General features: G+C 38.5%; 1 protein-coding gene across 1 annotated transcript; it reads left to right on the plus strand.

The window, feature by feature from the left end:
* The first annotated feature begins 3,924 nt into the window (after positions 1-3,924).
* Positions 3,925-12,891, plus strand: cyp27c1 (cytochrome P450, family 27, subfamily C, polypeptide 1). Its single transcript, XM_067374281.1, has 9 exons — positions 3,925-5,136; positions 6,595-6,785; positions 7,154-7,353; positions 8,355-8,564; positions 8,679-8,842; positions 10,762-10,925; positions 11,095-11,173; positions 11,525-11,728; positions 11,857-12,891. Exons 1-9 carry the CDS (start codon positions 4,843-4,845, stop codon positions 11,971-11,973), a joined length of 1,623 nt encoding a protein of 540 aa, XP_067230382.1. The 5' UTR covers positions 3,925-4,842; the 3' UTR covers positions 11,974-12,891.
* Positions 12,892-13,176: the final 285 nt, after the last annotated feature.

The following is a 13,176-nucleotide window of genomic DNA, read 5'->3' on the forward strand; positions in this document are numbered from 1 at the left end:
ATACTCGCGTCTCAGCAGTGGCTGGCTGGGCTGAGCGTCATTTTCCACCAGTTGAGATCACGGTCATTTTACTGCTTTAATTGAGAAAAACCCATCTAAAACGTCAATCATACAAAACAATATAGTCATAATATGATATTAATAATAATAAAATTATGTATTTTCATGCAGCGAAAGTGATTAGAGAGCGCGTTATACTCGCGTCTCAGCAGTGGCTGGCTGGGCTATGCGTCATTTTCCACCAGTTGAGATCACGGTCATTTTACTGCTTTAATTGAGATAAACCCATCTAAAACGTCCACCATACAAACGAATAGAGTCATAATATGATATTAATAATGATAAAATTATGTATTTTCATGCAGCGAGAGTGATTAGAGAGCGCGTTATACTCGCGTCTCAGCAGTGGCTGGCTGGGCTATGCGTCATTTTCCACCAGTTGAGATCACGGTCATTTTACTGCTTTAATTGAGATAAACCCATCTAAAACGTCCACCATACAAAAGAATAGAGTCATAAGATTATATTAATAATAATACAATTATGTATTTTCATGCAGCGAGAGTGATTAGAGAGCGCGTTATACTCGCGTCTCAGCAGTGGCTGGCTGGGCTGAGCGTCATTTTCCACCAGTTGAGATCATGGTCATTTTACTGCTTTAATTGAGATAAACCCATCTAAAACGTCAATCATACAAAACAATATAGTCATAATATGATATTAATAATAATAAAATTATGTATTTTCATGCAGCGAAAGTGATTAGAGAGCGCGTTATACTCGCGTCTCAGCAGTGGCTGGCTGGGCTATGCGTCATTTTCCACCAGTTGAGATCACGGTCATTTTACTGCTTTAATTGAGAAAAACCCATCTAAAACGTCAATCATACAAAACAATATAGTCATAATATGATATTAATAATAATAAAATTATGTATTTTCATGCAGCTAGTGATTAGAGAGCGCGTTATACTCGCGTCTCAGCAGTGGCTGGCTGGGCTATGCGTCATTTTCCACCAGTTGAGATCACGGTCATTTTACTGCTTTAATTGAGATAAACCCATCTAAAACGTCCACCATACAAACGAATAGAGTCATAATATGATATTAATAATAATAAAATTATGTATTTCCATGCAGCGAGAGTGATTAGAGAGCGCGTTATACTCGCGTCTCAGCAGTGGCTGGCTGGGCTATGCGTCATTTTCCACCAGTTGAGATCACGGTCATTTTACTGCTTTAATTGAGATAAACCCATCTAAAACGTGTATTATACAAAAGAATAGAGTCATAAGATTATATTAATAATAATACAATTATGTATTTCCATGCAACGATAGAAATAAGGAACGCGTTACACTCTGTCAGCCACCGCTGACAGACCTGCCAGAATCAAGACTGGCAGCTGCCACCAGTGCCACTGGCAGGTCACGTGACCTGCCAGAATCAGACTGGCAGCTGCCACCAGGTCATGTGACCTGTCAGTGGCTGCTGCCGCCAGCCAGTTGAAGATTGAACCCCCACTCCTTTATGGCGTTGGAACCGGAAGTCCAAAAATGCTAACTCGCTTCCGGGTTTTGCATACAAAAATGCGTCATCCCTGAGGCACTCTATTCATGAACATCTTGGATGATATGGGGGTGAGTAAATGATCAGGAAAAGATTATTTAAAAGAGGACTAATCCTTTAAATTGCTGTTTATGGAGGAGTCAGAAAGCTCTCAGATTTCATAAAAAATATGAAGACATGAATAAGTTTCCACTGACTAATGGAAAAACATTTTTTTTTATATTGTGAGTGCCACGTCTACATTGTACATGTCTGCAGTGTCCAAAAGACCATCTCCATCTAGATACTAATCTGCATAAGTACACTGTGTTCTACAAATGTAACACTAGAGATTTACCATCACATGTTGTATAGCAATATGATAAAAATATGTTTTTCTGTACTTTTGCCCCCAGGGTGTCAAAACCACCACAGTCTGCTATCTATTTTTACAGGTGTGGCCCCAAGGGTCTTGTTCATACTAGAGGAACTTGCCCTTGCTTATCTGATTAAATTAGGGTATAAAAAGTGTAACACAGTTTCTAGTTTTTCAATCTCTCTCTCAAACACAATACTGGCACTCTTTGTTTATTACAAGAGAGCTCTCGTCTATTTTATTTTTCTTTAGGCAAGAATATTTTACTCAGAAATATTAAAACCGATTTTTGGCTGTTGTGTTTATGTTTCTTTATTAAAATCTGAATTCTGATTATTTCCAAATGATTTTTACTCATTTATTGTTTAACCACCTGCTATTAAGAAATAAAATTTATTTTTTCAGCATTCCTTCATTCAATAATATAATAAAAAAAATTACAGCTTGCAACATCAAGCAGCATGATGAACTGTTTTTGCACAGCTAAAATACGACTGACACCAAAAGCCTTGCACATTCGAGTTTAAAATGGCCATGCTCAGTCTTGTGTTAAAAATAAGATGGAAAGATAATAAAAGATGAATCCTTGCCCTGTCTTGCCCAAGATGAATTTTCTGTCACAAAAAACAGGATCCAAAAAATGCGGATAATACTATTTAAATATTTTAGAGTTAAATTTTTTTTGCACAGTCGAACGCATAACCTTGCAAAGCATACTTAACTTGACTTACACCAAAGACTATAGAATAACATAAGACGTGTCACTCGTATTGTTTTGAATGGGAGAAAGTGTAACGCGCAATATGGCGGAATAAGTCCCGCCTTCTAAATAAGAGCCAATCGCCGACTGGTAAAAAAGTCTTCGCGTCACTTCAGCGGCCGTTAGAATCACCGGTTTCTATAGAAACAGTCAGACTGTTAGGTCTGCGCATGCGCATTAGCTTGATCCAGCCTGAAAAATATATATATTTTTTTTTTGTCATGATTCGAGCGTTTAGAAACTAAATTTATGAGCTGGTTGTTGTTAGATTTCATTGTTGATTTCAAATATGAAATTTAATCGTAAGGTTGGCGAACAGTTTTGGAGAATTTGATGTTTCCCCATTCAAAGAGATTGCATGATGCCCAGGATGCCCGAGAGGCGTTTCAAAGATGGCCACTGAGTAAAATCACTTGTCTTAAAGGGACTTGACTTACACATACTTACACAGGCATTCGACGCATGCGCAGTTTTGAGCAATCTCTCGCCACGAGTTACAACCCATGTGAACATCTTGTACTTTCTAACCTCTTCGCACAATCTGTCATCTATATAGGCCTCCATTTTAGCTGTAGCTTGCATGTGTTCCAGTCTGTTCTATTTATGTGTGCTGAACCTCGGGTATGCGTAAGAAGTAAAGTTTACTTTGGGCTTAAGAAACGTGGAGGAATACCACAATAGTCCTAGCTAGAGGTAGCAACAAAATAAGCCAACCACCTGCACTAAATATTATAGCATTGTAATATAAAACACTATATAACGCTAAATTTCACTTAAATTAATCAAAAACATAAAAAAGCAGTACACCCGAAGCACATTCTTTGGGTTAACTCCAGTTGGTTAATAAGGCCTTCTGAAGCGAAGCAATGTATCATAAGCTTAGATACCTCTTGCAGTTCAAACAAATAGTGCTGTGCAACAAATTTAAGCTCAACTTAAAGGTTTTCTAAGCGATCCTGAGCGGAGTAACTTCCTGTTGATGTTCGAAGTGTTGTCAAACAAAACAGAGGCTAGCTAGACCCTCCCTCCTCCTCCTCCTCCCCTCCCATCCGTGCTTCCTGAAACAGTCATGAACGCGCATTTAAAATCATTCTTGTCGGTTATTGGCTGGAGCATGTTTATTATGATTCGTGGTCCAGGCTGCACCAGTTTGTTTTTGTTGCTGTTTTTGGAGCTTGTGGCGACTACAGAGACCGCGTTTTTTTACAGTGTGTTCAGGGGACAGGCAGCTAGCGGATAGTGAGGAGATGTTTGCTGTATGTGACAAAAAATGTTCTGGCCTAAAAACGTGTGACATCGCTTAGAGGACCTTTAAGCTAAAATTTTTATGGATGGATGCATTATTTTTGGCCCCCCATTCACAACCTTTATAAACCTTGGATGACTATGAATATTTTTAAATATATCTCTGATTGTGTTTGTCTGAAAGAAGATTTACACCTAGGATGGCATGAGGATGAGTAAATCATGGGATAATTTTCACATTTGGGTGAACTATCCCTTTAAAAACCTAACTTAGTGTATTTTTGTGTAGTAGAAAGTAAACTACACCGCCATCTTGCTCTGACTAAAGTAAATTGAAGGCACCTGACGTCGTAAACACGACTTCCCAACCGCTCCAACTCGTAAATGAGAACTTCCCAGGAGGACTTGAACGCACCATCGTGACACTTCAGTTTTAATGGTGAAAGTGAAAGCTTTGGTTCAAGACGGTTTGATTTATTTTAATTACGACTTAACATTCTTAAAAACAGTCTTAAAAAATTTCTTATAAGTGTGACTAATAGAATTTCTGACTAATTTCACTCAGGGTTTAAACGAGGCTACAGACTGAGTCTGGCTGCTAATGCGGTCAGCTGAGGAACTTCCAGCCACAATCGATTTATGTAATCCCCAATTTATTTTGCAACAAAGAAAATCCTTCACTTCAGGTTTTCATCGCACACGTCAACTGCCTCGTGGGGGATGTGTGTGGACCGCTGTTCATCCCAGTGCCAATTCCTGTCCAATCCCCTTCGCTGATCCCGCAGCTCTCCCATGGACCTTTTAAAAGTCGCTGCGCACCACGCTTCAGTGTGCATTCACTCCAGTCTGCGAGCACTTCCACACCTATAAGAAGCTCCTGATTTCAACTTGTTTGCACATTGTACAGTCCAGAGATGGCTCTTCAAAGCTCCATACTGCTCTTGGCCCGTAAGAATCTGCTCCAGGATTCATGCAAGCAGTTTCTCATCCAAGCCCAAGGGCTGCACAAGTCCGCGTCGAGCGGCTCTCTGGAGATCGCGGCGCACAGTCAGGCGGACCTGAAGGAGGAGAATGCGGTGCCCCCGGCCGCAGAAGTGCAGAAGGATACGAGGGTGAAGACCCTCCAGGAGATGCCCGGACCCAGCACTTTCGCGAACCTCGTTGAGTTCTTCTACCGGGACGGATTCAGCCGCATCCACGAGATCCAGGTGAGTGGAGACGGTAGATGTCAGATGGGACGCGTTGTAATTAAAAAGAGCCATTTGTGTGTTTGCATTTGCATGGCACTAATTAAGCGCACAGTTTACACCTTCAGTTCAGTGTAAAATACCCAGACGCAATCATGTTGACTCATCCATATGTTTTCATTTATGAACACGTTACATATTTCTATTTCATTCTCTTCCTGTGCTCTGTATTCACTGTCACTTTACCTTCTGTAACCTTATATTTTACGAGCTGGCAGAAATGGCATTCAGTGCCAGCAATTTCTGTTGCAAAAATAATAAACAAACTTTGATTTGATTGGAACATATCCAAAATCCGGCTAAGCAATGTGCAGCGCGAACACGTGAGGTGTTGAATTACTTTTGGAGTTGCATAAAACGGCGAGTTCAGTCTCCACCCCCCCATGAGGGACCTTCGCAAACCTTATTTTATGTCAGGCACAGTCTGCATGCAGGATCAAATTCGAATTATGTAGCATGCACTTCAAGAGTCCAGCTATAAAGAATGCACAGGAATTCAATTCCTGGATGTGAAATAGACAGAAATATTAAACATGATCCAGAACTGCATTTAAGGAAGTATAATCTACACACACGCACACACACACACACACACACACACACACACACACACACACACACACACACACACACACACATATATATATATATATATATATATATGGAACAGTACTGAAAACATGAAATAAAACAGAGTCATATACTGCATAGTACTAATCTAAAATGGTCAATAATGACTGGCAACAGTTTATATTTACATGAGGGATCAGTTATATTGTGCAACAAAGTTGCCAAAGTTGTCTTTGGACAGTGAGAAAGAGGGGACACAGAGGTGCCTTTGTGTTGTCTCAGTAGGAATGGTACTAGAGACGACTTGAGAAGGGGGATGAAATTGGGCAAGCTCACAGCAAAGGCCACATTTGCAGACGGCTTCAAGTATTTGCAAATGGGCCATCTATAGCAGGAAATGTCTTCCCACGCATACTGAACAGTTGACTAATACCATATGGTGTTTGTGGAAGCAGAGATATTGTCAGTCAGGAAATTATATGGGAAAAGTTATTTTATTGTTGTTTCACAGTAGTGTTGTCTCCTATATAGCTGTTCATTTTTCACTAAAGCATTTACAGTTTAAAGAAAAGCCAGCAGTACACAAACTACAAATAACCATTAGGGCCAAATTACAACTCCTCTCTATATTTTGGAGTTGTGTGTGTGAGTGAGTATATATATATATTCATGATGACTTTAATGTAGATTAGCCTAAACTCTTAGATTAGCCTAAAGCTTTTAAATGGACATTGTTTGACTGTAAGAAAAAACATCCATTGAAAGTAAATTACATGTACAGTACAGGCTATAAATGATCCAGATGCATTATGAGATCCATATTAATGAAGTGTACAAATCTTCTTGTAGATGGAGCATTCGCAGAAGTTTGGAAAGATCTTTAAATCTCGATTTGGACCTCAGCTGGTGGTGTCCATCGCTGACAGAGACATGGTGGCACAGGTTCTCAGGACTGAAGGTGTGACTCCTCAGAGAGGCAACATGGAGTCCTGGAAGGAGTACAGAGATATGAGGGGAAGATCCACTGGACTCATCTCAGCGTAAGTACCTGCTTTCTCAAGAGTAATTTATAGGTTCAAAATTGGGCTAGTAACTTTTGTAGGTTTGTCACTTTGGATTAAAATGTTACACTACTATTCAAAAGTTTGGGATCAATAGGATTTCACAGGATTTTTAACTGGGTACATTCTAAATTATATTAAAATACAAAACAGTTATTTTAAATTGTAATACTGTTTTTACTGTATTTTTGATCAAATGCAGGAGATTTCTTTTAAAAACATGAAACATTCTTAAGTCGTATGACTTTTAAATGGTAGTATAGGTAAATGAGAAATTAGTAATGTGAATGTGTGCAATATCCCAATGTTTTTTTCCTGCTAACGAATATGATGATTTCGCTCTCCAGCGAGGGTGATGAGTGGCTGAAGATGCGCAGTGTTCTGCGCCAGCTGATTATGCGGCCCAAAGATGTGACTGTTTTCTCCCCTGAAGTTAATGATGTGGTGGTCGACTTGGTGAAGAGAGTGAAGACACTGCGCAGCCAGCAGGACGACGGCCAGACTGTCCTTAACATCAATGACCTGTTCTTCAAATATGCCATGGAAGGTGAGCTAAAGGGCATTGTGTGTGTGTGTGTGTGTGTGTTTTGTGGTAAAATCTAGTTGTTATTAAAGGTGCAGTGGTCTGATATATTATGTTTTACATTCTGATTTGATTAGAGGACAGGATTAGGATTTCAGTCAGGGTTTTCATTTCAGAGTGGTTTGATTTCTGCTACCATTTTTTTTTATTAAGAGGAGAAAGGAATTCCTTTCTGGAATATGAGGGCTTTGTATAAATGAAATTAGATCCAGCTACTTAAGGAGTCTGACTCTTGCTGTTAATCAGATGTTCCACAGACAGATAAGGTTTTTTGAGAGGGATTCTTTTTGGATTTGGAATTTATAATACAGTATTTTTTGTCACATTTATTTAAATAGTGCTTAATACAATAAACAGTGTAAAATAACTCAGTGTTGCAGAGTTAATCGATGATCAAACAACTTCAATTTTATCTATAAAGCAGCTCTACAAAAGAATAGTGTTACTAATCAGCTCAATTCGGTTCAGTATTGATTCAGTCTAGTTCAATAAAAGTTTCAATGTTGCAAAGTTCAAGTAAGAAATAGCTTCAGTTTCATCATTGATGAACTTTGCAACACAGACACTGTTAGTGAACTAAAGTGAGTCAATAAATGAATCAATGCTGCAAAGTTCATTAATGAAACAACTTCAACTTTATTTGAACAATAAAGCAGCTCATTAATCAGCTCAATTCAGTTTTTGTGTTCACACCTGAGTGTGTCAGTACAAAAAAATTGCTGTTAAAGGAAACTGGCTACTAAATTCTAACATACATGTACAATTGAAACTAATCAGCCCTCTCTAGTGTGAAAGTTTGTGGATTTTACCTTACCTTATTCTAAGTAGAGCAATGGATCAGATTCAGATTAGCCCCTGAAAGCCTTAGCAAGTAATTGCTTTTATTTGTAGGAGATCGTTTTCAATATGCAAAGTGCATAAATGTGAAGCAATATGATATAAAAATATGTTTAACTCTTTCCTAGGTGTTGCGACCATTTTGTATGAAACTCGCCTGGGCTGCTTGGAGAATGAAATTCCCAAGATGAGTCAAGAGTACATCGCTGCACTGCACCTCATGTTCAGCTCTTTTAAGACCACCATGTACGCCGGTGCCATTCCTAAATGGCTGCGTCCCATAATTCCCAAACCCTGGGAGGAATTCTGCAGCTCATGGGACGGCCTCTTTAGATTCAGTAAGAGCAGAGGGAACTGTGGTGGGGTTCAGGGTCATTGTGACAAAGTTGGTTTTCTACAATTCTGTTCGCTATAGTTTTTTTGTTAAAAGTTTGTATAAATGTGTGTTTTAGGTCAGATTCATGTGGACAAGAAGCTTTCAGATATCAAAAAGAAGATGAAGAGAGGCGAAGAGATTAAAGGAGGGTTGCTGACTCACATGCTGGTCACCAGAGAGATGAATCTAGAGGAGATCTACGCAAACATGACTGAAATGCTTCTGGCTGGGGTGGACACGGTAAGAACTGGTCCAAGAGCTGCTGGGAAGGGGATAAGAAGTCAGCGCTTAACAACTTGTGGTTCATGGCTTATATTTGGGGGCTTGCGATTGCAGTGTAGTTCGTTTATAGCCTGTGTTTAGCTTTTTATTTCTGCCGATTGCATTTAGGCTTCAAAATTCATGATTAACAAAAAGTGTAAAAATCAAAAACTTTTGTTAGTAACAGAGCTTATTTTCTGCAACAATCCAAAAGCCAATGGAAAAGTCCTTTTGGGTTTTTGTTGAGGGAACCAGGGTGATGAAATCTTCCAGGCTGGACGTCATCACAACAACACTCATCTAGTGCCTATGTTGGCTAGCTTAATTAATCGAGTTATACACGGTTGCTCATGTTTTCACTGAAGTGATGCTGCAATATCTCCATGCAGTGAATGTGTGTAGTGATTCAAGAAGCCAGAACAAATTGTGTATTGAGACAGCTGGAAAAACAGTTGTTTAATGGTGATAATAAACGAACCTTCTCATGAGTCTTAGGCGCCTTTTCTTCTTCCCGTGAACTCGTTTCAAATGTTCAGATCGTAACGGGTGTCCATGGAAACCTCTATGTTCACCTGACCTCACGCTGAACTCTACACATACGTCTCACCCACAATAAACAAGGCTCTCCCGTTTCGCTGATGTCTGTTGGCGTCCTCTTCTCTTTGATCTTTCCCTCTCTTTTCTTTCAGCTGTAGGATCGCATTAGCAATCGTGTGCCAAAGCCTGTCTGTCTCTCTTGCTTCACCTCTATGAGGCAAGGTGCCTGTTTTGGGTTAATGCTCCAAAAGAGGAATTAGTCACAAAAAAGAAAAATGTGAGCGTTACGCTCACTGTAGCTGAACGCACATGACAGCAGCATTTTTATGCCAGGATTTATCTGAGATATAACTTATGATGCAGGTGTTTCATTACAGGATGAAGGGGCGAAAAGAGGGAAAGCACCTAAAGGGGGGTTAAGTGACAGTTGGGGGTGGACAGGTTTGGGAGAATCAGTCCATGGGATTGAATCTGTGGTTTTGTAATGGACCATCTTATGTGAACCTGAAAGATATAGTAGAGCTGTGACAGAAATGATCTTCATTTGGATCGATATATAAAATAAAAATATTAAAAACATTTCTAACCGAACTAAATGTATGGATTATCTCAAATTTAATCACTAAATTCAAATACAAATAATAAGACCGTGTCACAATGTCTTAATAATCTAATTGAATTTACTAATTAAATTGAAGAATTTGAATTGCTGTTATCAAGTGAATCTGTGGTACAGAAGCTGCATCCGAAGTGGCATTTAGATTTAACTTGTATGAATGCATTTTCCACTGAGATTACAATTCTTGTAACTGTAATATTACAATTACAATAATGAAACTTAAACTGCCTATAAGTGGTGGCAAGTCACTGTCTTAATGAGTGAGTCATTGAATCATTCATTCAACCGTTCAAAATGACTGATTCATTCTATCAGGAACAATGCAAGTGTGATACATTGATTTGTTTTTTCAACTGATTTGAAACCCCAAACAAAATCATTCAGTAAAGTAATCCTGCACAACAGTCATGTAGCTTTGGAACTATTTTGCTTGCCAAAATAGAGCAAAAACAGACAATATTTTGTCTAAAATGCAAGTCAATTAATATTGATTAATATTGTTTATTGAACTCTTGTGTAAATCAATATCACAAATGCATCATGCTGATACATAGGAAAAACAACAAGCTTGCTTGTGTGATATTGCTTAACCATATCAAATGTTATAAATAAAAACAACAAGCTTTCTCGTGTGCCATATCTTGAATTTTGGGGGCATTTTTATTCATTTTGATTAATCACATTTTAGAGATTAGTCAAATCAACACTAAGTCGACATTTTCTACTCTCTTACCCTCTGCAGACCTCTTTCACACTGTCTTGGAGCACATACCTTCTGGCAAGACATCCCAAAATACAGCAGGAGATTTTTGAGGAAGTGGACAGAGTGCTGGGTGGGCGTGTCCCAAACGGAGACGATGTTGCTTATCTGCCCCTTATTAGAGGGCTTGTCAAAGAGACGCTCAGGTAAACTATGTCCAGCACTGTAAACGCCCCAAAAAATGAAAATTCTGGTTATTTATTGCAATGTTTATTGAGTTTGTGATACAAATACAGTAATCAAGAAATAAAGAGATCTGCAGAATGTCTGGTGTTGTTGCATAAACACTTCCCTCCTTCTCTTTTACACATGCAGGCTTTTCCCGGTTCTCCCTGGAAATGGACGTGTTACACAGGATGATCTGATCATCGGTGGTTATTTCATCCCTAAAGGGGTAAGAGCGTATATCATGTGACTGTGTGTGATTCACATTTTTATGTGCCTGTGCCATAAACATGTCAAAACTTGCCTCTGTTAAGTAGAGCATTGTTTCATGCCTGTCGTTCCTGCAGTTCGAGATTACCTTGACATAGATATGCCTAGAAAAAAAACAGTTTACTTGTTTTTTCACTGTGTTAATCACATTAAAGAGATGACACTTCAAAAGAGAACAGTTGTTCTGCAATAAGTGAATAATCTAAGGCAAGAGGCCTAGGGGCTTCAGTAAAATGCTAAAACACAAACTATCAATAACTATTAAATAATTTACTACAAATCAATAATTAACAATGTCCTGTGTTCACAGACTCAGCTGGCTCTGTGTCATTACTCCACCTCAATGGATGAGGAGAACTTCCCCCGTCCCGGAGAATTCCGTCCAGATCGCTGGATCCGCAAGGATGCCTCTGACCGTGTCGACAACTTCGGCTCCATCCCGTTTGGCTACGGCATCCGCAGTTGCATCGGGAGGAGAATAGCCGAGCTCGAGATGCATCTGGCTCTCACACAGGTGCGTGATCCAAAACATAACGGTACTATTGTTCTACAGATTGTTGCAATAAAGACACATACTAATGTTATATATGTGAATTCAAATTCCCTTGTCTAATGGTGTACTGATGTTCTTCTCATTCACAGCTCCTGCAGAAGTTCCACATTGAGGTGTCTTCCCAGACCGCTGATGTGCATGCCAAGACTCATGGCCTGCTTTGTCCAGGATCACCCATCAACCTTAGATTTGTGGACCGAAAGTAATCTGTAATAACACTGTGTGTTAATGTAATGTGTCCATAATCCACAATGTGCTTCTTGAAGGCCAAAGATTGTTAGTGTCTTTGTGTATACTAGTGCCTCTTCCAGCTTTTATCTAACAAACAATGCTGTTTTTATTTGCGTGGAGTACCTCTAAGAACATTTTTAATAGATTATTGGTAGTTTTCTTGTTTGAATATTTATAGCGTAACAGACCAAATATTTTGAAAATGTTTAAACAGGCTCCATTTCATTTAGGCAAATCAATACGAGAATTGTGTTTGAAAATGTTTTCAAATTCATTTACATCATAGTAGCAGTTTAATTTATTAACTTTTTCGTTTCGCTCGGCCTTAAAAATCAGTGTGAAATATGGTCAAAAAGACCTTGTATATAGATGTTTTACTATTAAATTAGCTTTCGTGCTAAGCTCATTATTTATTTAACAAGGAATGCGTATATACGGTTAAAGACTTCTAGCTTACAAACAGTAAATTCCTAAAGCAAACATGAGAGAGTAAATCCTATTATAGCTACAAAGCTACTTTAGAAGATCATGCTAATATCCTGTCCTGTGGACAGCAATGTTAAGTTGAAAATTGTGTAAAGAAAACACATCTAATCACAGCAATGCTCATCTTGATTTCAGTGTGGCTACAACTATCTAATTTGTTATTCAAAAGTGATGATTTTGTGTTGGTTCCACTAAAACATAATTATTTTAAAGCGAATGTACTTTTTTAGCTTTTTTAGTGCACTAGCCTTATAGGCAACAGATGGATAATGGGACAAGCTGAAAGCTGCTTTTGGATAGAATGAATGTTGTTTTTGAGGGTTGTGTGAAATTGGCAAGTTTTTGATATGTGGAAACAGGCTTTTGAATGTTTCTGAATTTTGTAAGAATAAATTACACTTTGAAGACCTGCTGTATCATTCATGTTTGTTCTGTTCAAAACACACTTTAAGAAAAAAAAAAAAAAAAAAATCACGTTTTTGTCACACTTACCTGAACTACACAGAAGTGCCTCTCAGAACCTTTACACTGAAATTCCTTGTGTAACACATTGAGACAGTAAAGATTAACTTTTTTGGCCTAATTTAGATAAAAATAGTTCATTATTTACTTAAACTTTGATAGACTGATGACACATGACTCTTCAAATACAAAGTAAAAATCTCATTTATTTATCTCTATGTAATCCTCAT

This window comes from Chanodichthys erythropterus, chromosome 21, assembly GCF_024489055.1.
Source record: "Chanodichthys erythropterus isolate Z2021 chromosome 21, ASM2448905v1, whole genome shotgun sequence".
Lineage (NCBI taxonomy): Eukaryota > Metazoa > Chordata > Actinopteri > Cypriniformes > Xenocyprididae > Chanodichthys > Chanodichthys erythropterus.